Source organism: Corylus avellana, chromosome ca1 (genome assembly GCF_901000735.1).
Source record: "Corylus avellana chromosome ca1, CavTom2PMs-1.0".
Lineage (NCBI taxonomy): Eukaryota > Viridiplantae > Streptophyta > Magnoliopsida > Fagales > Betulaceae > Corylus > Corylus avellana.
In genome coordinates this window covers 35,725,627-35,748,554 of record NC_081541.1, presented here as the reverse complement: position 1 = coordinate 35,748,554, position 22,928 = coordinate 35,725,627, and the positions used below count along the sequence as shown (strand labels likewise).

Below are 22,928 nucleotides of genomic sequence, written 5' to 3'. Positions count from 1 at the left end.
AACGATGAGGCTCATTGCCTTGCACATCGCTGCTAATGATACCCTTGGAATAGAGGAATAGTATTACTTGCAAAACACCTAGAAGAAAATGCCCGCTGGTGTCTGGCAGATAAGTCGACCATTTACATGTAATTGACGGAAAATCAAAAGAGCAATAATTGTACAATCCTCAAAAACACATACATCATAATAAGTGCATTTCTGTCGTTAAAATGACAAGACAGAAAATAACAATAATACAGATAGCACTTTAATGTCAACCAATATATCCGACAACAATATATGCATGTCCTCTACTTAGTTGCCTGAGCGATTATATTACTTATTGAGCTGCGCTGCTCTTTTGCGGCCTCCACCAATGAATCCTAATAAACAACAATATAATGCACTCAGTAAAGTGGGAAAGTCGCCAAACAAATGCAAATGCATTGAGACTAAGAAAAGGTATACCTGTGCAGATATCAACCGTGCAACTGTCTTCTTGCTAGACTCCTGAAGTTCGCCAGCAATCAATAGTTCATCCAATATATAGTAGGCCTTCATGTTAAAGAGTAGCAAACAGTGAAGCAAATGAGCTTACTTTCACATCCATATAAAGTACAAATCCAAAAGAATAATGTGATATTATTACTGAGCACATTTGTTATGGCCCATTAAAGCTTGATTTATTTAAAAAATGGCGGATAGGCGGACATATAAACTATCCTCAAATGCCAAGGGAATAGAAAAGTTGGCCACAAAGCATGCATAGTGGACATACCTTGTGGAAGTTGAAGATCAAGTCCAGCTCACAGACCTGCAACACATGAGTAAATTACTTTATCACAACCAAATGAAAAGGAAGAAAAGTACTCATATGAATGAGTCACTAACACTGCCAAAATATCGGTCCAGAATCTCCACAAAGTGATGAATTATTTCAAGGACTTCCAATGCATTGTCTTCTTCATCAATGCACATGCAGAAATACAGACTCGCATACCTGCACAAACACGATATTGGAACCAGCTCAGAGCTCATGTTAAAGATGGCCAAAAATATTCCTCAGGAAAGAGATTCTCACTATGACAGTGAACAGTGTCATATTCTTGTATTACCTTTTATAAACAACTTTGTATCCTCTCCATTCAACAAAATTACAGAGTTTGGGCCCTCGTGTAAGAATCACTCCACTTAGCTCACGTATAACCTTCTCAAAATGCATGATCATGAATTGATGGATATCAATATTGTAAAAAGTGCACTTAAGTTTCAGAAAAATAACAACAATGACAATACTTGAGTCACAACTGAGCTAAAAGAAGGAAGGGAAAAAAGAAAGAGATAAAGAATATAGCACCCAAATATCAGCAATTAAATAAAGGTATGGTAATTGGAAATAAGTACAAATTAACAATCAACCAAACAATTATGATAATTAAAAAAAAAAAAAATGCAGGTGGTACCTTAGTTCTTTCCTTCTGTGTATAAGGTGAATACCATTTTGTCAACCTCACTTTTCCTTGTCGGCTAATGAGAAGCACAAAGTGAATCTACAACAAGTACGGGGACATAAACAATTAAAGAAGTAGCAAATCTAAAAACCTTTGGGCTAGGTTCATTGTACAGTTAAGCAACATGAATTGATGAAAAGGAAACTGCTAATGCCGTCCAAGAAGCCAATACAAAAGTCAATGTAATTAGTTAATGTTGGAGAACATTGAAAATTTACATGATATGAGATGGTTTAGGCATGCTCAGGTGGCCTACATCCAAATGAGGGGCAAGCGAGAAATGCACACAGATAGATAGAGGAATAAAACAGTAACATTTCCTTCAATTGGGGAAGGAAGTTACTAGTAAAGCACGGCACAATTGTAGCAAGAGTTTCCAAGAGGCGTAAATTATTGACTCCCTTTATTACCTAGGCAACCTATATCACCATTTCTAATGGATTCCTCTTACATGTAAACGCAGAAACCTCAACAAAGGCATGATCTTACTGACATTGGGTGCGCCAGAAGTCAACCTAGAAACCTTCCAGCTTTCAAAACAGAGCGAGCAGTGTCAGTCAAAAACCTTAGAAAATGATATCGCTGCCATAAATCTTGTTCAACAGAGAAGAAAGGCCATGGAATCACTTAAAAGCAGCAGAATGAATGAGTGAATCCCAGCAAACTACTGCAGGATGGTAGTGAGTAGGTAATTTTTTTTTTTTTGAATGAAATATTTGGACCATTTCTCGATTTATGTGTGTAATCCTTGCCCAAGGGTCATGCTAATCTTCTCAATATCGTTCCAATCCAAAACGACAATGAGTAGTAAATTTTGGTCATGATAGATCAATTGGAGGAGTGAATTGACATGATTCTTGAGCTTAACATAGCCACTAAAATAAAGAACACTCCAATTCTCCTAAATTAGGTTATTCTAACAATTATCACCTGGTAGACTTATCGGTCGGATCCATTAGCAAATGGAAAGATTTGGGGTGATCTCAATATTTTAACCCCATTGACAAGCAGAGATCTACAACAGCGAGGCAACATAAGAAGAATTTTCACAAATTGAAAAGAATAGCAGCAGTGGATGAAAAGGCAAATGAAATAGATAGAAATACAAAAGAGCCATGGCCACCGAGCACAGGCGCATCAGATTTCAGAGATATATCAAGCTCGGATCTAATATCCATATCATTCGAATTAAGCAAATTCTCGATCAACTAATTTTCTTTTTTTTTTTTCCTAAAAAAATAAAATTACCATTTCGCTGTGTGTTCGGCGATGATATCAAATGCTCTCCTCTGCCCGAAAACTCAAAAGCGCTAAACTACCCAACAATAAAGGAAAATACCAATACACACAGCTTTCTTCTTCTTCTTCTTCAATCAATTCTGAGAAAGCCTCGCGACGACAATGCCGCTCGAGCAAACTGTGAAACGTTTATTACGGGCTCAGCTTACGAAAACCAGTATTGGGCCTAAAATCACTTAGGGCCAGGCCCAATCAATACAGTATAATATACAACCCAAGCCCCATTTCTTCTATGCAAATTACCAATTTAGCCCGAAGGAGATTGCTGGAATCGCATGTAATTTAAGGTAAACATTGTTCATTATAGGGCTCATTTGTCTTGGACAGTTCGAGTAATCTATGCTCTTATTTTATATTTGCATATTTTTATGTTATGTTCAGAATCGATTGCATTGTGAAATTCAGTCTCTTTTATTTATTACTTTTGGATCTATGTGTTTTGATAAGTTGGCTTCACATTCTTAACTGCCAGAATTTCGTGTAATTCAAACAGCTAATTATAGGGCATTGCGATCCAAAAAAAAAGAAAAAGAGCCTCCACTAACTTGTTAGTTGTTTTTATGCAGCAAGTCTCGCATATGTAACATCACATCTTAGTTGGATAATGAAAAGTATACGAAAAAAATGTTAGATATTATAATTCTATCAAATACTTAGTTAATAATATTGGCATGACACCCTCAATCAATTATTGGATTTTTTTATTTATTTAACAATATGATTGATCTAAGGGTTAGTCACCATTGGATAGAATTTTAGTATCTAGCATTAAAAAAAAATAAAAAAAAAATAAAAAAAAAAATCCATTACATTTTTGTTAGTTAATCATGGAGTAAATAGAACAATTGCCCCCATGCAAAATATTTCCTTCTACCAATTTCTATTTTTTGCCCTATTTCCTTAAATTGAACAAGGTCGGCCTTTGAAATAGTTCAACCATCCTCAATAGTTAACTTTAAGGATAGTTTGAACACCCTCAAGCAATTAGCTTAAAGGGGTTGTTTGCCACCCCCTTTGGTTGGTTTTTGGGGTGATTGGGCTTTTGGTATAGTATGATTCTCTGCAACGATCGCTGAGTATACATTCGGATGCCAATTTTAGCAGTGGTCGGCCACCTAAGTCAATTCTAGGGGTGGTCGACTACACCTAATCAATTTCTTTCTATTTTTTTTTTATTTAGGGTGAAATGGTTGAAATTTTGTTACAGAGACATAACAAATGAATTTATAAACTCATTTTGAAACCACAAAAATTTATTTATTACAAAATCAAACCATACGGACCAATTTAATAATTTTCCCTTTTTATTAACCTCTACTCTTTTTCTTGCCCCCTTTTCATTTCCCCACTTTTCTTTTTAAAGGAAAACTAATATATCACTACCCTGAATTCGATTCCTTTTTAGGTGCATGTATCATAATCACAATTGCAAGGAAATTATATTTTGATGATCTTGTAGATACAAATATCAACCAAAATCTTTTGAGTAACCACTAATGTTATAAACCTATAAAAATGGCAAATGAACAAAGAATATCACTGACTTGTTTCTCAGAGTATGCAACAATACAAAATTCCCTGTCAAATGAGAATGGCTCGAGTTAGCAGAAGATACGTATACACAGGATGATTTCTATACACGCTCCAATTCTATGACTTTTTACAGTTGAAATGTGAGTCAAGGCTACTTCCCACATTCCCAGGAAGAAAAAAATTTCCCGAATATTTGAACATGCGTGGCTTCAGTTTGCTGATAATATGAATATACTATATGCAACGCCATTGAATCTGTGACAGGTAAACTTAATATGTGATCTTACGAACCTTGGAGAGGATCTCAGTATTCTCGGCTTATGATCCCTGGGAAGATAACCCACCCCACACTCTCGCGAGTAAGGTTTAGGGAGAAATGTACCGGCAAACATCCTATACAGATTGTGGGATATTCATCTTCTCATGAACATCAACAACAAGATTCCGCAGCTCGGGGAAAACTGATATGAGTACTAGTTCTAATATACCATATCCAAGTTGCTTCACACAGATAGAAGACTGCAACATATAACAAACCATATTCAACTTCTTGGAAACAAACAAAAAGCCTAAAACAAAGATAACAAAATTATAAAAATAGATCAGCACCGAGAAGGGATAAGGCTTAACCTGAGTGAAATAATAAATGTCTCTTGCACAACGCCTGTACTGATTATTCCCAAGCAAGCTGACTAAGGCCGTTGGAGCTCCATCTGAAAAAAAAAATAAAAAATAAAAAAAGTTCGGAGGTTAATGTCATCCCATTCCTCAGGTCATGTTAGTCTGTTCAAGCTTCCTAAGACTAGTTTTCCTGTTTCCTAATATTTGAAACTTCCAGGATAATAGGTCCTCCAACATGATATCATAGCCTGTTCTGTTTGTTCAGATCTTGGGATTCCCATGGAAGTCTCTACCTTTTAACCTGTGCAAATCCCATATTTTGTTTGGGCACTGTGAGGGGCGCTAGGACAAGGGAGGGCTTTTAGTATGGGCTGAGACTGATAAACATAATTGGTCCCCCTCCTAGCGATCATGTAAACCAAACATATAGCACAAGAAAATGGCACAAGGTTCCTGACTCTCTGAACCCTCTTGATGATACATTGCCACACATATTTTCACAACTCCCACCATGTAAGTAGATATTGCTAATTTTTAGTCCGACTTGCTTATAATGAACAGATGAAAAAATTAAAAAATAAAAAAAATAAATGCAGCGATAAAATATAATTTTTTATAAATAAAACAAGCATTGAAATATAATGCTACAAAGAAAGGCCAACTTCTCATAAAGTATAAGCCCCAACTTTTTCTTTTTTTGCTAAGCAATACGCAGGAAAAGGGGATTTTGAAATTCTACAACTCTCAGGTTTTGAAACTCTATTCATACTAAGAGGCTCCCTAGTAAAATTCTAGGCACATAGACAAACAATAATTTAAAGAAAGAAATAAAGCAAATTGCACAATCAAATATTTCCCCATGTACAATGGACACGTCCCACATAAAAAATGTAATGGTTTCATTTGAATAGGGCATACACACACCCCTACAAATTAATTTGAACAAATTGCCAACAAAACCCTATGTTACTATTCCAACTTTCCTGTCAGGAGAACTCTCAGATTTTAGCTTCTTGTAACAGGAACCAAAAATATTCATTTAGATTACTTGGTCTCATCAACCAAGAATAGTCTGAAATGACATCTCTAGTAGAACACAGTCAGATCGCTATTGAGAAACCTGGAATATAAAAAATGCGCACTGAAAAACAAAATAAAAGCAAACGTAAAACGTACCCAAATTAGAAAATAATCATTGACAAACAAACCAAGGAAACCATCTCCAAAGAAATTGACCGTGAGTCTCTAGATAAATGTAAAATTTCACAACCGAATGACCTCAAAAGAATAAAAATTGAAATCTTAAAAGAAAATATTACTCACCAAATAGCATTTTCTTGACATCACTTGCTCTGCGAGCAGCCTCAAGCTGTTGTTCAAAAGACACCAATGTGGAGATCTTATTGCCACCAAATTGACTTGTAGTTTGAAAAGGTTTTTGATTAAGTTCAGCATCATCATCGTTACTCCGAGTGTTCCCTACTCTTAGGAAGAATGTGCCATCAGGCCAAAGAACCTGAAAGAAATACATATTATCAAAAGATTTGAATATGGCTCTTTCATATTTCTATATTGCGTCCATCCAATAGCAAGTAAGCGTTTTACCATAACAAATAATTTTAGGAACACAAATTTGAAGATCATTATACAACTTAGAACATGCAATGTCAAGCAGGACTACATGTAATCACTTATTCCCATGTTTGAGCAAACTCGAGGGCAATCTAATTTCAGCCCTAAAAGAGAAAAGGAGGCACATACGGGGTCAGATGCCGATATTCTCAGATGTAGTATCTCTTCTCTTCGCATGAAATATTAGGATCTTCTCCTGGGTGCTTCTTTTAAGTCAAAAGCAATTTGAGATGGGATAGTTGGAAAAATGGATAAAAGATTGGCTAGTTGGAAGAAGATTTACATGTCTTGGGGTGGCCGCCTAACTCTAATCAAGAGTATGTTATCTAGTTTACTGACATCTTGTTCCTTTTTACTTTACTGCAGGTAAGGCTATTAAATGAACATAGCCACTCACCAACAGGCTCAAGCTTGGCTCAGATAAACTTGACTCAGTCTCAATTCATTTAATAGTTGAGCCGATAGTGAACACAAAATATGCTCAATTATTAAACGAAACAACTCATATAAACTCGGCTCGACTCGGTTAATGTTTGTGCACAAAGATCGTATAATCTCGGTTTGACTCCTAAACTTGTTCATATATGTGTATATATATAAGTAGTTATTAAGTAATGAATATGTAATATAGGTTACTTGAATATGTGTATATATATGTTTTGTTATAAATAATCGAGATACCATTAAAAACGTAAGGTGCCCCAAGTATATGGGAATTATACAAGAGAAAATACCTAGCTATAAGAAAAAAAAAAAATCATGAAAACTTAAAACCAAAGGAAAAATATAAGCAATTGTGCACAAATAAAGAGTACTAAAGAAAAAAGATCCCACTACCATTTTCAATCTGTTAGCTAGATCTTTGGCAACAATTTTGTACAAACCACCTACTAAGCTAATAGGTCAAAAATCCTTTATGTCAACGGCCCCTAGGTTCTAGGAAATAAGAGAAATGAAGCTAGCATTGAGGCTTTTTTAAAATGTACCTCTAGCATGAAATTCATGGAAGGTATTCACGATGTCTACTTTAAGCACCTCCCAATGGAATTATTCCTTCTATTCGAATTGGCCACTCAATGAAAGAATTTTGTGCACTTGTCACCCTCTTAACCAAAGTGCCGTCAATTTTTACCTCCAACTCGCCTCCTCCAAAAGTGTTGTCCTCTCCAAGTCATTAATCACTGCAGCCTTCCTCGTTATCTCCTCCTCAACTAAGAGCCTGTTTGGGATTGCGTTTGAGAAATAGAGCTTTTGGGCAAAAACTTCATTTTTAAGCTTTTACCAAAAGTGAGTTTTGGCCATTTTTAGGTTTTTTGGACCCTTAAAAGCGCTTTTAATTTTTTTTGCCAAACGAGTTTTTTTCCGTCAAACGGGCTTTTTAAGTGTTAAAAGCACTTTTAGAACTCTCAAACGCAATTCCAAATAGGCTCCAAGCCTCTCTCTTCCTCCAACCCTTCAAGGGACCATAAATCATCCAAAAGAAGTGGTTTGTTATTCTCTATATTGCCAAACACCTCCTCATTTCAAGCTCATAAATCAGATTGTTGAGCCTCAAGTTTGCGAGCTAGGATGTAACTTAGTGAACCTTGAAACTGGTAAGAGGACCACCAAAACTTCACCCTATCTACAAAACCCTCCGATCTTAGGTACATGCTATCAAACTTAAAGTATCTTTTGGCTCTAGGAGTGCCTCCACAATCAAGAAGAATAGGAAAATTATAAGAGCATAGTTTGGGTAGTCTCTTCGGGAGCAAATCAGCAAACTGGGTTTCCCACTATGGGGATACATGGAATCTATCAATTCTAGAATAAGAGGGAGGATCCCTGTTGATAGACTACGTAAAAGAGCCAACCACAAGAGGAATGTCCATGAGTCCCTGATCATAAATAAAATCAGAAAACTCCAATAAAGATGGACAAGTACAGCCTTCACCCAACCTCTCTCTCAAAAAACGAGTTACATTGAAATCCCCCCAATGCACCAGGGTACGTCCCACCAACTTATCAAACTAACCAATTCATCCCATTAAAAACTTCATTGGCATTTGGACCGTAAATACCGCAAACACCCAAGCAAATCGATCCTCAACGTTTCAAAAAGAAACAGCCACTAAGAACTTAACCATACACTATGATTTTCTCCACCAGACCACCACCCTCCTATCCGACATGAGAAAGACACCACCAGAAGCCCCCTAGAGTCTAAACAACACCAATCTACATGACTACACCCCCATAAACTATGCGCAATTCTATAGGGCATAATCTCCATTTTGGTCTCCTGGAGACATATAACATCAGTCTTCCACTCTCTGAGTAAACAGTGACATGACACGACCCGCATAACCTGTTTAACAAATAGGTCGTGTTGGGTTGACCCGACCCACAGAGCCCATTTAATAAACAGGTCGTGTTGGATTGACCCAACACTGTTTGACCCATTTAAACATGTCTATGAATTGGAATGCAAAATAATAATAACTTATATGAATTTATAAATATAAAAATGTATTTATATGAATTATAGCCTTTTAGGGTTTTGTTTTTAATTGTAAATTTATATATTTATATAGATTATACGAGTCACTAGTGGGTTAAGCGAGTAGACCCAGATTGACTCGTTTATTAAATGGGTTAATTCGGGTCGACCCAAATTGACCCAAACCCGATTATACAAAACCCTAATACGTTAATTTTGTGTTGGGTTCATATAAAGTTCGTGGGCCGTGTTAAAAATTGTCAGCATTACTTCGCCTTGTTCAATTCTCTAACTTTCCATGATAATATTTAGGCCTCATGGATAAACCGAGAAACCCCTCCCCTTTACTTTACTATGGCTTGAACATCTACCAATAGAGTCATAATGATTGAGCAAGATAATCTTTCAGCTCTCTATTACTTCTAACGACTGATTTGGAGTTGGAATTCCACCCCTTCTGGTTATGACTCGCTTCAATGGCTGTAAGCAACACCTTTATTAAATGGGTTAATTCGGGTCGACCCAAATTGACCCAAACCCGATTATACAAAACCCTAATACGTTAATTTTGTGTTGGGTTCATATAATGTTCGTGGGCCGTGTTAAAAATTGTCAGCATTACTTCGCCTTGTTCAATTCTCTAACTTTCCATGATAATATTTAGGCCTCATGGATAAACCGAGAAACCCCTCCCCTTTACTTTACTATGGCTTGAACATCTACCAATAGAGTCATAATGATTGAGCAAGATAATCTTTCAGCTCTCTATTACTTCTAACGACTGATTTGGAGTTGGAATTCCACCCCTTCTGGTTATGACTCGCTTCAATGGCTGTAAGCAACACCCTAAATTGCCCTTCAAACCCTTCAGAAGAAAGCCCAACGTGTCAGATGTCCTTCACCTTATGCAAAACCCAACTAGAAGCCATGGCAGGACAACAACTCAGAGGCTCACACACAAAGGAATTCTCCTTGGTGTATAGTACCAATTCCAAACCTGCCACACCATTCCTATCTACACATCAAACCAATCCAGCTTAGAAGGATCTTTAACACCCATAAAGCTAGCTTCACCCACCCTGGCATGTACCCCAATTACTTTTTCCTTATGTGACCCATCTCGTTCTTGTAACTATCCAACCGTGTTGCCTCCTTATCTACCTCACAGCCACCCAAAACCCAATAAGTTACCCTCGACAGTTGGTTCATCTTGAGGTGTTGATGTCCTATCCAACTTAGTTGATCTTTCAAAAAGAGCAAGAGTCGACAGAATTCGCTATCGGTGGCCCAGACCTGATAGTAATCACATGTACCGTACCATCGGCGGATTCTGAGTTTGAAGATTGCGCTTGATGTTGTGGTTTGAGTATCCTCCGACAATATCTTAGGCAGAGCACCATCATCGGCTAAGCTATCACTATCAATCTCCAAAATCTCCTTCCCCTTATTGCATAGTTACGACATCTGCTCCAAACCCACCGAGTCATTCGGGATGCCAGCAGCCCCACCAGGACTTGGACTGACACCCACAAAATCCATGATTAAACCCAAAATAGCATAAGTACATGCCAACATTTACACTCTCCAGGAAATGGGTTTAACTCTGAGTTGCACCTGGTGTTTACAAACCGTCCCTTTTGATTGGCCCACCAACAATGAAAAGGTTCTTAGTTTATCAGGCACGGCACGCGGAATTGGGCCATATGTTGACCTCAGCTCAGTTAACTCCATTGGGCTAGCAACAGAACTTGACCTAGACCCACGTCTATGCTACCTTCCAACCTTTGTACCAACCCAAAATGACCTAGGCCCAGACCCAACCAATTAACCATTCGATCCAACTCCTCTCTCATATGCTCCAACTGGGTTCTCATATCACGACAATGACAACATGGAACCATCTCCCCTTCTACCACCTCTCCATTATGACCATCGTCATCGGTGCAATTTTTGGCTCTAGCCTCACCCGTAGCCCCGTTACAGCTGATCATACGAACCAGCATCCCTGCCTCATTGACATTGGCCGCATGGAGTCTTCTACAACCAACCATCGCCTCCATGTACAACCATTACATTGCCTCTTGCCCCAGCTTTGGCTTCTTGGTCGCTTGAATACGCACCACCTTATTTGTCAATGCATTCCCACAAAAAGCTATCCCCGAACGAGCGATTCCATTACCTTCGCCAAACAATGGCTGAGAAAACCCTCCCTTTCCTCCCCTTCTTCCACCACCATCTTATACACCAAATAAAGCTGCAACCTTTCGCAGTTTGATCACCTAGCCGTACCAACCATTACCTTCTCGGCCCTCTGGTATAACAATGGAGCCACGCCGCCCACCACCACCTATTCACCAATGACCAAATAGCGGCCATATATGTACGCATGTCATTGAACGATGAAAGCTTTTGAGCCCACTCTAGTTGACTTCAAAAACTCCTTCGTCGCCTCTACATTAAGCAGCTCCTCCATGAAATCCACCAACCAAAGCACAATAACTTTACCCAAAGAAACAGAATGCATAAAGCCCTTGCTCCTTTCAGAAGCACGTAAAACATGGACTCCTTCATCTAATGCAAACTCAAATGATTTTGATTCTACAAATATCCATCTAGAAAGACCCATCGCAGCATCACACTAAAAATAAAAACAACACAAGCACCATTGCAGGAAAATCCAGCAACTGCTGAGAGAAGACAGTATGCGCCTAGGCACACTGTCAAAACAGGCATAGGCATATACAAAAATGTATCATCCAATGTCTTTGAACTGAGATATATTTTAAATAAGTGTTAAGTAAAGGTTTTACGTTTGAAGCCTTCTTTCATTTTTTAAATAAAGCCTACATTTGACTACATTATTTAACCTTGAGCAAGCAAAGTTGATCCTACTGGAATTCATATAATGCATATGACGACTTGAACTTTTAGGGGTTGAATTTTGCACCAAGGAGTGAGCCAACGCTACGGTTGGACTCACCCCTTCCTAGTCCATAGACACAATGAGAAATGCCAGGGAAAGGAAATCCTTCTACTAAAGAAATACACGGTAAGCTCATGATCTATATGGCAAACAATTTAGACACTGTAAGAATAGTTATTTAATCAAGATTCAGCGGTACTCATGTAAAGCAAGACATGCATCAATTACAGATGCAGCTCCAAATCAGTGAGTTGGTAAACATCATTCCAGAAATTTGAAGATAGTTATGATTGGTTGAATACTTACATCTTGAACCCACCGAATCCCTTGAGCGATAACATCATCTCTCCGAAGCCAATGAATCTGCCTCAAGAGCCAATCATCAATTGCATCTTCCATTATTAACTGTAATATTTGTTTTGATATCCAAAAGACCTGTCTTCTGCATTAACAGAAATAAGTATTAGGGACCAATCAGTTACTTACAGTAATCAAACAAGTTAAAGCATCATTGCATCTTATCGTGTTTAATACAATTACATTAGTCCAAAAGACCCCAAAATTGCACGAAGGCCTAAATGATAGCGATAAGAAACCTTATAAGCTGTAGATGATTCTTTATAATCATGAAATGGAGCAACAAAGTGTTATGCCAGGGAACAAGATGGAAGATTTTTTCAGGAATAAATACCAAATCTTGAAAAAACCAGAAAGAACCAAACAAGCCAACAATCTCTAAAATAATCAAAGTATGAAAGAAAAGAGTCATTTGAAAATATTTATAAGAGAAAAGAAAAAACAAAAATAAAAGTTGAAAATAAATGGAGAAACACCTAATGTCAATAGGGCCACATCTAAATCAATGTCTGGGTATAAGGGGGACCACATGTAAATAGATATAGAGCAAAAGAAAACAATACGAAGACGGCATATTACAAAACTCACTCCCAAAATTGAAAAACAGAAGGGCTACGTAATAAAAGATCAGGGGAAAAACTCATAATTGATAACCAGGCCAAGCTTGACACACAGCCTTCACACCAACTGAATCATGCCCAAGAGAGAAGATGCTCAAGATATAAATCTAATGCTAAAGGCAATCACAACAATACAAAAGAGATCTAAATGAAGATGGCATAAAGTATTCTTTCCCTCTCTTCTTTCCCAAGCTTGGCGCTGTTGAAGGCCGTTGAAGAGGACCTTCAGCGGGATATTAAGGTTGCTCGGCCCAAGTCTAAAGGCGAAAGGGAGTTGTTCAATTTCAAGGGCTCCGTTAATTATGGCGACAGAATAATGAAATATTCTGCCTTCCCTTTGAGGCGAGACAACATATTGAAATAAAACAAAGGGTAAGAACACTTTATGCCATCTGCTACACACAATTCCAGAAGCATCAACTTACTATAGAGCTTAAGCATACCTCACGTTACTCAAACAAATTCACTAACTCAGAAAGAGAAATGTCACATAAAAGAGCATACGGAATACCATAATTTTTGAAGGAAAAATAAAAATAAAAATAAATAATAAATAAAGGCAAACTGAAAGACAAGGCATTGAACAGCACATAAACATGACTCCATAGCAATGACTGCTTTTCAAAATTTCTGAATTAAGACAATGTAGCTCACCTCAGCCAGCCTCTTCTCTTGAGCTGAAACACCTTATCAACTAGATTCAACAGAGGAACACTTACATTTGGCGGAGTCCACTGCAAGAAAATCCAACCATAAACAACCATAGAATTTCAACACAAACCAAAGACACACAACAACGGGAAAATTAGCTAGCTACATCAACTAAGATAGCCATTATGGGATACACAAGGTCTCTTTACAGCCAGAGGTTACACATTAAATGCAAAAAAAAATGAACTCAGCATGATACCTCAGGTGGCATTCCAACTGGGTCCTCCAAATGATTTGAGAATAAAGGAAGATTTGCAGCTGGAAATCCAGCCTGGTGTATACCAGATTTTACCACTAAATCATGCCTCTTCTCAGAACCTAAGTTCCTAGGGTCTTTGCCATGTTTGACTACCCGTGGTGGAAAACTCTTAGAGTTCAATTCATTGTCTGAATGCCACCCATTAGTGTTTTCACTATTGACTTCCTCATGGCCATGATTTTCATCCTTGTCGCCTTCTTCATAATCAGAAAAGCTATTCGCAGTTTCCACGGTATTATTACTTGAAAGATGTTTATTGATCTCATCTGCATTCCAGGATAAGTTCCGGGTGGATATTGAAGAAGAAGCTTCATAAGTGGGTAAAGGACCAACAACTTTACGCATTAAGCCATCTGAAACCCCTTTGAATTGGCGTACAATATCATCCACCGCATCATCCACATTGACTGTTTGAATTTTTCAAAATTACCAATAAAAGTAAAATGTAGGAGGAAATGGTAAGCAAAGGAGAAATTATAATAGCGTCCAAATAGATCATCTCAATTAACATTTAGCTCATAATACAAACAATTAGCATAATCAACAATTACAGAAATCATCCATGTAAGGATTTTTTTTTTTTAAAAAAAAAAAAATTGAAGATGGAGTATCATGGTCCTTCCTTTCTTTCCATTAAATATGTACTGAGAAAATTAAAAAGGAAAAGCCATGTTCACACAAGAGCTCGCCCTCAAGCAAGTGGCCAAAAACTGAAAGAATGGGGCACTTTTGAACAAATAATCTGCTTCACTCTCTGATGAGATGTTTGATACAACCCACGAAAAACTGTGTTATTCATCTGTAAATATATGCAGAAGCAGAAAATATTCTCCTTCCAGAAAACGCAAAGTCCAAAAGGAAATAAAAAATTTTGAGTGAACAAACAAACTAATCACCACAATAAAACTCAAAAAATGAAGACAAAGTAACCATAAGGAATGGCCAATTCTACAACTAGATGGAAAACTGTCCATCTTTTTAAAACGACATTGGAAAATGACAAATGGAGGAGAAAGGGGTAGAGTAGCATGTTGTACATTAAATCATTATTATCTAGGCCGCCAGTTCATTTTTAAGATTTAATTTTTTTAGCTCCTTTCTGGATCCTATGGATGCTCTTGATCTTAAGGAGTTGAGCTATTCTGGCTGGTAGGGGCCATTTTTGTATACAAATTGTACCCTTGGGTTCATGCTATTTCCTCCACTTTTAGCAATGACATTGACAGGTTGTCTATTTATCCCACCGAAAAAAGAAAAAAAAGGTGGGGAAAGAAAGATTGCTGCTCATATTGCAAAACTGTCAGCTCAGAGTCCTTAACTAGATGATGCACAAAACTCTGTTTGGAGTTCCTAATTACATGATTGGCAAGACAACGACAGCCAGTATATATCTTTATTGACAATGACTACTTATATTGTACCACAAGGCAAAGTTGATAGAACTCAAATCCAATCTCCTGAAACTGACAAGGGTATCCATCAGTAGTCCACCGACTTGTATAGCACCCAATCAAGTTGTATGACAAACCAACAAGCAATTCAAAGATTTAACAGATGTTGAACATCGGCAGACTAATTTGCACACCACCACATACAAAAATAGTTACAACCTAAACATAGAAACAGCTATGGTGATCCAAAAGCCAAGAAGAAAAACCACGTACCTGCCAAGGTTCTCATAACTGAGGAAGATTTTCCAAAAGAGTAATTCTTCAACAAAAGAAAAGTTGTTTAACAGGTTCAGATATCCATCCACTAACCCCAGAGAATAAATAAATAAGACAAGATAAAACAACAATAAGATGTTCATCTAAATTTGGTGCAATGAATTTCAAGAGATGCACACCTTCGAGGAAGCACTCAAAAAATCCCACACTTCATGTTGTTCAGCAACATTAGCTATTGACAAGAGATCCTGGGACAGAAAATAAAATTAGAGCAACAGGATCATGTGCAAAAGAGAAGTCTTATAAAAACAATGCACAAGGAGCTACATAATACTTGTAGATATTTATCAAGCTGAATGCAGCGCTGATGAACAAAAGCGTCCTCTGTGCTTGATGAGAATATCCTTTTAGGAGGCAAATGTAACGTATAATTAGGAATGTCTTTAAGATGTCGATGCAATCGCTCAAAATTCCTGTATCTGCAGACCATAAAAGTAATAAGTTAAAAGAAAGATTAAAACCAAAAGAAAATCCAGATCCAGATGGAGTGATGAGGATCTTGAAACTCCGTGAACTTTCTTTGCAACTAAAAGTAAGCAGTTTGAATAAAAATACACTGAACATAAGAACATAATGTAGGAACTATGTTATAATTATGACACAGATGAGAAAGAAACCTTCTTTTCACAAACCAAGTCCTATTTTCTGCATCTGTCACTGCAATTGAATAAACTGCAAAAGATTTTGACCCAAGTTTCTCAAAGTATGCTCCCATAACCTGTAGAGACATAAGTAGACAATGCAATGATCAACTTAAACTGGGAGCAAGCGTTTGTATAGCAAAGTCCAGAAAGTGTTCTAATTTATACACTCCATTTCATAATGATTCTACTAGCAGCTCAAATTACAAATCCGGACTATCACATGACCATTACAGCAAAAGAATGCTCACCCGGGACCTGAGCTTAGGAACTTGCTGTGCCTCACTGTAAAGCACCACATCTGAAGCACTCCTACCACTATGCTCTTCACTACGCCAGCCAAAATTGGGGCTATAGAACTCTGAAATAATGGGCCTTCCAGGCTCTTCTGTAAATTTCTTTTCTGCACCAGGTTGGGCTATCAAAGCAGAAGTACTATTGGATCTCTTAAGCCGACTTTTATTTCCATCAGTTGCAAGACTACTAGTATACTCCAATTCGTCAACGAGCCGCCCTTCCCCAAAACTGAATTCCTTGTTATGATCCTGAGGGAACTGTTTCCCAGTTTCGTCCGAAACACTTAATAGATTATCAATACTTTGTCCATGAGTTAGCTGCCTTACAGCTATACCATCCGTTCCTATGGATATTTCAGGCTTGTTGGTTAACATTTCCTTCCCCAGATCTTTACTAGATACAACACTTACTATTCCAGAACCCTTTACTATAGGATCTTGAAAACCTGCTTTAATATTCTTGTGCTCTTTCTTTTTATAATTTCTTCCTTTTGTCCACAGGTTCTCAAGATTTTCAGGAGTAAGAACTTCAGTTCTTCTCTGGTTCACCGCCTCCAGGTGTCGTGCCCAATCAGCAGACCGGTATTTCATACGCACTTCTGTGCTATATTCCAAGGATGTTTCTCTCTGACTGTCAATTTCAGCCACTGGTATATCAGTCCCTTGATTAGAGGATGAATATTTCCTTGAGTTAGGATCATCATTGCATACACCCCCTGCAGTGAGAGGATGATCATGGGGATGAACCGCCACATTAGTCGACTGATAACTGCCTACCCCTTTAAGGTTGTCATCTTTAGCAGCAAGCAAAATGTATTCGATCAACTCATTGATGTATCTGATACAAGAGAATGGTTGATCAAAGTGGATCAGATGCTCCATTGAAGGAGAAAGGAATAGAAAATTTTAGTTATCAGCTAACACACATATGAATGGATCATCTATATACCGAGGAAAATAAGATATTCAACACAAGCAGTGGCAAGTCTAAAATCGTCCCTATATTTTTAAAAGTAAAAAACATAAAAACGCCTTGATGTCAATAATGTTACACTGAAATCAGTTTACAAAACCAATAGGTTTTAAGACAAACAATGCTTAGAAGCAACAGATTGCTACCGCATTTTTTTCTTTTTCTCGGGATTAATACTGTAAAATACTGAATGATTCATTCGAAAAACATACCCAGGGCTTGCAAAATTCATAACTGGTTGAATAACCAAGCAAGTTACAAGTTCACGAGCGATAGATCGAATCAAAGGAGATTGAGCTTCTCGTGGTCTGAGTACCACAGCTAACACTCCACCTATCAGCCGTTGAAGAACCTGTGAGAAATATAAAGCATCAAGTGGATTCAAAAGAGAAAATTGAAGAGAAAAACATATTTACATAAGAACACTCCACTCACACCTTGTACTCACTCTCAGGAGATATCAACGCAGGATGCAGCTCCTTAGAAGCCATAAGATGGTGTTTCAGTCTTTCATCTCTCTCCTCAGACGACAGTGTTGCCATAACTTCAACACCTATAGCAGCTTGGTTTCTTCTGAAGAGGTCCAAGTTATCCCCTACTAAATCAACTAGATCCCTGAAACATTAGACAGTCATTTAATTCTGACATTCAAGCATCCAGCTATATTGTCCCTGAAAAGCTTCCAATTGACTTAGATTATTTTCTTGTACCAGAAGAAGAAAGCAAAAAAATTATAATATTAATAATAATACCTAGTTAGCAAGTCAACGAGGTTTAACTCTTTAACCCTTCCTGAGATTTCACCAAGAGCATCCATGATTATTGCACGGATCTGCTCAGGGAACTCTCTGTCTGGCGTAATTTCTGAATACCACAAATTCACTACAAAATCCTTCAATATTTTATCAATAAAATCGCTCATTGCAGCCTCAACAATGGGGGAATCAACTTTCCTTTTCCATTTTGGCGGAGGTGGCATGGTAGAAAGGCGTGAATCATTCACCGACAACTGTTTCTTCTCCAAATGAGATAAATATGTTCGTGGACGAACTGATCGAACCTTCCAACGGAACTCTACCTCATTAAAAATAATGCGTAGTGCAGAAAGAAACATAATTGATATGGGTATATTCATCCACATTGATTTACTTGTATCTGCAATAAAAAAGAAAGAGTTGATAGCAGACATACACTCGATCAAAGGTGAAAGAAACGCTTATATGTCAGTTTAATATCTACATTGTCAAGATGATAGAACCAGCTAAAATATCACTAGTAACATCAGAACAGCAACTCTCATGGGTGGTGCTGCAGAGCTGTCCAAGTGCGACCAGGTTGAAACCTCAAAATGCATCCAAAACGAGGACCCCAAGACTCACGGCAGCCTGCCACTTGTCACTGAAAGCTGTGACCATTCTCATGACAACCACAGTGATCGAGCTAATGTGATCACAAACCTCCTTTGAGGAAATAAAAAAGGTCCCATATGTATCACTAGTTAGGACCCCAGAAACGAAAAGGTGCTACTGCGCCTAAATAAGCACTTGGCTAAGCTAAATTTAGTTTTTACATTTCAAAAAAAAAAAAAACGGCCAACTAATTTATCGTTCCCTTTCAATTTCCACCAATATAATGATAAATCAGTAACCAAACAGAGGGTTAGCTACTAGTTCTTGATTCCAATCATAAAATGGTAAAATCAATTTAAAATCGAATGAAAAGCACACATTGCCACATCGATTCGGAGTTATTAAACAAAGCTTGCAGTATTTGATACATGCAAAGCAAACTCAATCACAAAAACGTTCTAGAACCATCAAAGAAGAGACTACAGTGTCTAATTCGAGATTGTATACCCCAGAAACTACACAAACAATTCTAAGCCCAAAATTCAAAAACTTACGCGTTAAGAAGTAGGAAACAGCGAAAATACACAAAGCCCACCAAACAGTTCGAAGCTTGGCCTCTTCAATTAGATCCTGTATGGCCTCCATCGCCTTCATTCTCTCGAAACCCTAGCCAGAATACTACTCTGAATAACTAGCGCAAACGAATTCCGTCCCCAAATCAAAGAATTGAATTTGGGCCAATCGTATAATCCCAATCGTCAGCATCAAAATCAATCAGGGACGCCCGCGAGGGTTTTGGTTGGTCCAACACATATTCGGCAAAAGAATTCCCCAGCAACCGAGAAAGTATATACCTGAAATTTGTCGTCCTTTAGCTGTTTCACTTTCTTTCTCAGTCGGACTACGTCGGAAGAGAGAGAGACAGGTGTTCAAATGCGTTTCTGCCACCTCAGCGTCCAAAGAATATAATAATAATAATAATAATAATAATTTGCTTCTCGAATTAAGGCATCTTTGAAATTACATTTAATATTTAGAAAGTCCGTTTAAAAAAAAATATTTGTTTATAATCTATTTAAGATTGCGTTTAAGAAATAGTATTTTTAAGTCAAAAAGTGTTTTTAGAAAAAAGCTTCATTTTTAAGTTTTTATCAAAAGTGCGTTTTGATCATTTTTAAGCTTTTCGAGCCTTTAAAAACATTTTTAATTTTTTTATCAAATTGACTTTTTTAGTATTAAAAGCAGTTTTAGTCATCTCAATTCCAAACAAGCTCTTAGAGTCCAAAAAGTCTAAAAATTGCTAAAATATTCTTTTAACAAAAGCTTAAAAATAAAATTTTTGTCAAAAACACTTTTTGAGTTAAAAGTCCTATTCCTCAAAAACAATCTCAAACCGTGTCTTACTTGTCAAAAGAAAAAACAAGAAAATTGCGTTTCTGCCATAATAAGAAATAGGTCACATACTTGCATCAATGATTCATTAGAAAGAGGGCAAAGGCGACTTTTGAATTTTCTAGCTTGATGACAAATGAGTCATGTTCCAAATAGAACTTTTTTTCATTTCTGGCTTTTGGTGTTTATCCAGCATATTTCGGTTTTTATTATAATTTTTTTTTAAAATAGATATTACAATTACTTATTATTCCAATCACTGAATAATTAAGTTTGATTATAATTAACGTGGCATTACCAGTTAAATTGTTAAATTAGTTTATAAGAGGCTTATTATAAAAACTATAGTATCTCAAATATTTCTCTTATTTTTGTAGCAGGTACCATTGTTAAATTAATTACAAACGCCAAGAATGTACCCAACAAAAAAAAAAAAAAAAAAAAAAATCAATCAACAACGTCTTGAATAACATGGATTTTAGTCTTATATTTATATGGAAAGGATAACGCTTGGGTCTTGATCTTATTTTATGTTGCTGTTTATCTTTTTTATTAAGCAACCTCTGACCAAAAATAATTTACTTGTGGTTGGCAGATTACGATTTTATTCTTGCTCGACAGGTTGGAATAATGGAAGGAGGAGAGGTGGCCACGTTAATATTTTTGATGCAGTGATGAATTCAGCCAAGTCAGGTGTACGAAATAGTCTATTTCGGTGTGCGTACGAGGAATTAAGATCCTTATTGTTACAAAAAAAAAAAAAAAAAAATCCTTTCAATTTTATTTAAATTAAAAAATATCGAGTTAATTATAAGGAAATGGTATTTTTATTTTCTTAAAAAATAAAAAGATAAAAATACCCTTTCACAATAAAATTGGAGAGGATCTTGTTCCGCAATTGAGGAGCTTATAAAAGTGCATTTAATACTCAAGTTTAAAAAAAAAAAGTACATGTTTGATAAAATAAAAAAAATAAAAACGTTTTTAATAGCCAAAAAAGTTTAAAAATTACCTAAACGCATTTTTAATAAAACTTTATTAAAAAGTACTTTTTAACTTAAAAATTTCATCTTTTAAACGCAACATATTTTAAGCTACAGGTCCGGAAAAGTCCCGTAATTATTTGCAGCTGACTGGGCTCATTCCCTTGGTGGCTACTGGTTTTGGATCCACAATTCCCTCTTTCTCTCCTTTCCTTTTCTACCCATCCACGAATACGATCAAACATAAAGACGGAAACAAAAAAAAGAGAGAAATATACAATTGAAAATTTGAAACAACACTTGAATATAAAAATTTATATCCCCTTTTCTCCCTCTCCCTCTCCCTCTTTGATTAGAAAAAAAAAAATATATATATATATATATATATATAAATTATTTTAATCTAGTTTTCTGTTTTCTTTTCTTTTTTGGGTCAAGAAAGATTGGATAATGCTAGATATCTCAATATTTTTTAAAAAAAATTTATTTTCTCAAATAATCTGGTTCATTCAATAAATAAATAGATTTATATTATTTTTTTTCTTAAATAAATGTGTAGTCCAAATTATTTGAGAAAGAGAATTTAAAAAGAAGTGTTGGGATACCTAGCAACCTTTCGATCATTAAGGCCCTATTTGCCAATGGCCCTGGGGTGGTACACTGGTACTGTACAAGGGCCGGTACTGTAGCATTTTTATTTTGTATTGAATTTACAAGTTATGTGAAAAATTATAAGCCTTAAATGTTAAGTGTCATGTTTAAGTTGTACTAAAGCATAAATATAAAATCATATATATATATAATTTATTTAATTAAATAAATCAAATATTAACACATTAATTTTATATTTGATACATCTCAACTTTTTTTTTTCTTTTTTTTCTATTGGAATTTATATATAAACTCATTAAGTCAACGCGCTTTTATTAAAAACTCTATAGGTCAATCGAAATTATAATAAAACTCCCTACCGTCAAAAATTTTTAACAACCGTTGGTCCACTCAAAACTCCCCGTTTTATCTTATTAAAATATTAATTTTTTATTAATTTAATTTAAAAAATTAAATCTAAAAAAATAAATAAATAAATAAAATAAAAAATTGAATGGTGGCGCCCAGGTGGTTTGGGGTGGCCCGGCATTGGGGGTTTGAGGCCACCCCAAGCCACCCTCATAGGTGGAAAGGGGTGGCTTAGGTGGTTTGGGGTGCCTTGCGGCCACCCCATTGGTGGTTTGGGGTGGCCTGGGCAAACCACCCTTGGGGGTGGCTTATGGCTACCTCATAACGCCACCCCTGGCCACCCTTCAATTTTTTAATTTTTTTATTTAGATTTAATTTTTTTAATTAAATTAATAAAAAATTAATATTGTAATCAGATAAAATAGAGAGTTTTGAGTGAACTAACTGCTGTTAAAAATTTTTGATGGTAGGAAGTTTATTATAGTTTCAATTGACCCAAAGAGTCAATTTCCGAAAAAAAAAAAACACTTAAGAAATTTTTAATAAAAGCGCGTTGACCTAAAAAATTTATATCTAAATTCCCTTTTTTTCTATTTAGCACCCAACTGAGCATATGCAAATGTAAAGTAGTTCTCGTAGCTGCCCATACGAACAATTATATAATCTAGTTTCCTGTTTTC

At 36.5% G+C, this 22,928-nt stretch overlaps 2 protein-coding genes and 1 non-coding gene across 4 annotated transcripts; all 3 read right to left on the bottom strand.

The window, feature by feature from the left end:
- Positions 1-33: 33 nt before the first annotated feature.
- On the bottom strand, positions 34-2,894 carry LOC132184921 (AP-1 complex subunit sigma-1). Its single transcript, XM_059598713.1, has 7 exons — positions 2,742-2,894; positions 1,446-1,532; positions 1,098-1,189; positions 874-982; positions 761-796; positions 451-537; positions 34-365 (listed from the first exon to the last, which is right to left on the bottom strand). Exons 1-7 carry the CDS (start codon positions 2,742-2,744, stop codon positions 294-296), a joined length of 486 nt encoding a protein of 161 aa, XP_059454696.1. The 5' UTR covers positions 2,745-2,894; the 3' UTR covers positions 34-293.
- Positions 2,204-2,304, bottom strand: LOC132168280 (U6 spliceosomal RNA). Its single transcript, XR_009438798.1, has one exon. It is a non-coding gene; the product is annotated as a U6 spliceosomal RNA (small nuclear RNA).
- A 1,366-nt stretch (positions 2,895-4,260) lies between the features above and the next one.
- On the bottom strand, positions 4,261-19,816 carry LOC132181218 (uncharacterized). 2 transcript variants are annotated; one of them, XR_009440233.1, is made up of 16 exons: positions 19,468-19,816; positions 18,317-18,719; positions 18,002-18,179; positions 17,777-17,916; positions 16,547-17,429; positions 16,272-16,372; positions 15,929-16,073; positions 15,774-15,842; positions 15,592-15,637; positions 13,868-14,334; positions 13,612-13,691; positions 12,287-12,422; positions 6,270-6,462; positions 4,956-5,038; positions 4,617-4,844; positions 4,261-4,370 (listed from the first exon to the last, which is right to left on the bottom strand). XR_009440233.1 is itself a non-coding variant. In XM_059594338.1 (15 exons), exons 1-15 carry the CDS (start codon positions 19,565-19,567, stop codon positions 4,719-4,721), a joined length of 3,150 nt encoding a protein of 1,049 aa, XP_059450321.1. In that variant the 5' UTR covers positions 19,568-19,816; the 3' UTR covers positions 4,261-4,718. The 2 variants fall into 2 exon arrangements, 1 of the variants encoding a protein (XP_059450321.1); XM_059594338.1 differs by having other exon boundaries at positions 4,261-4,844.
- Positions 19,817-22,928: the final 3,112 nt, after the last annotated feature.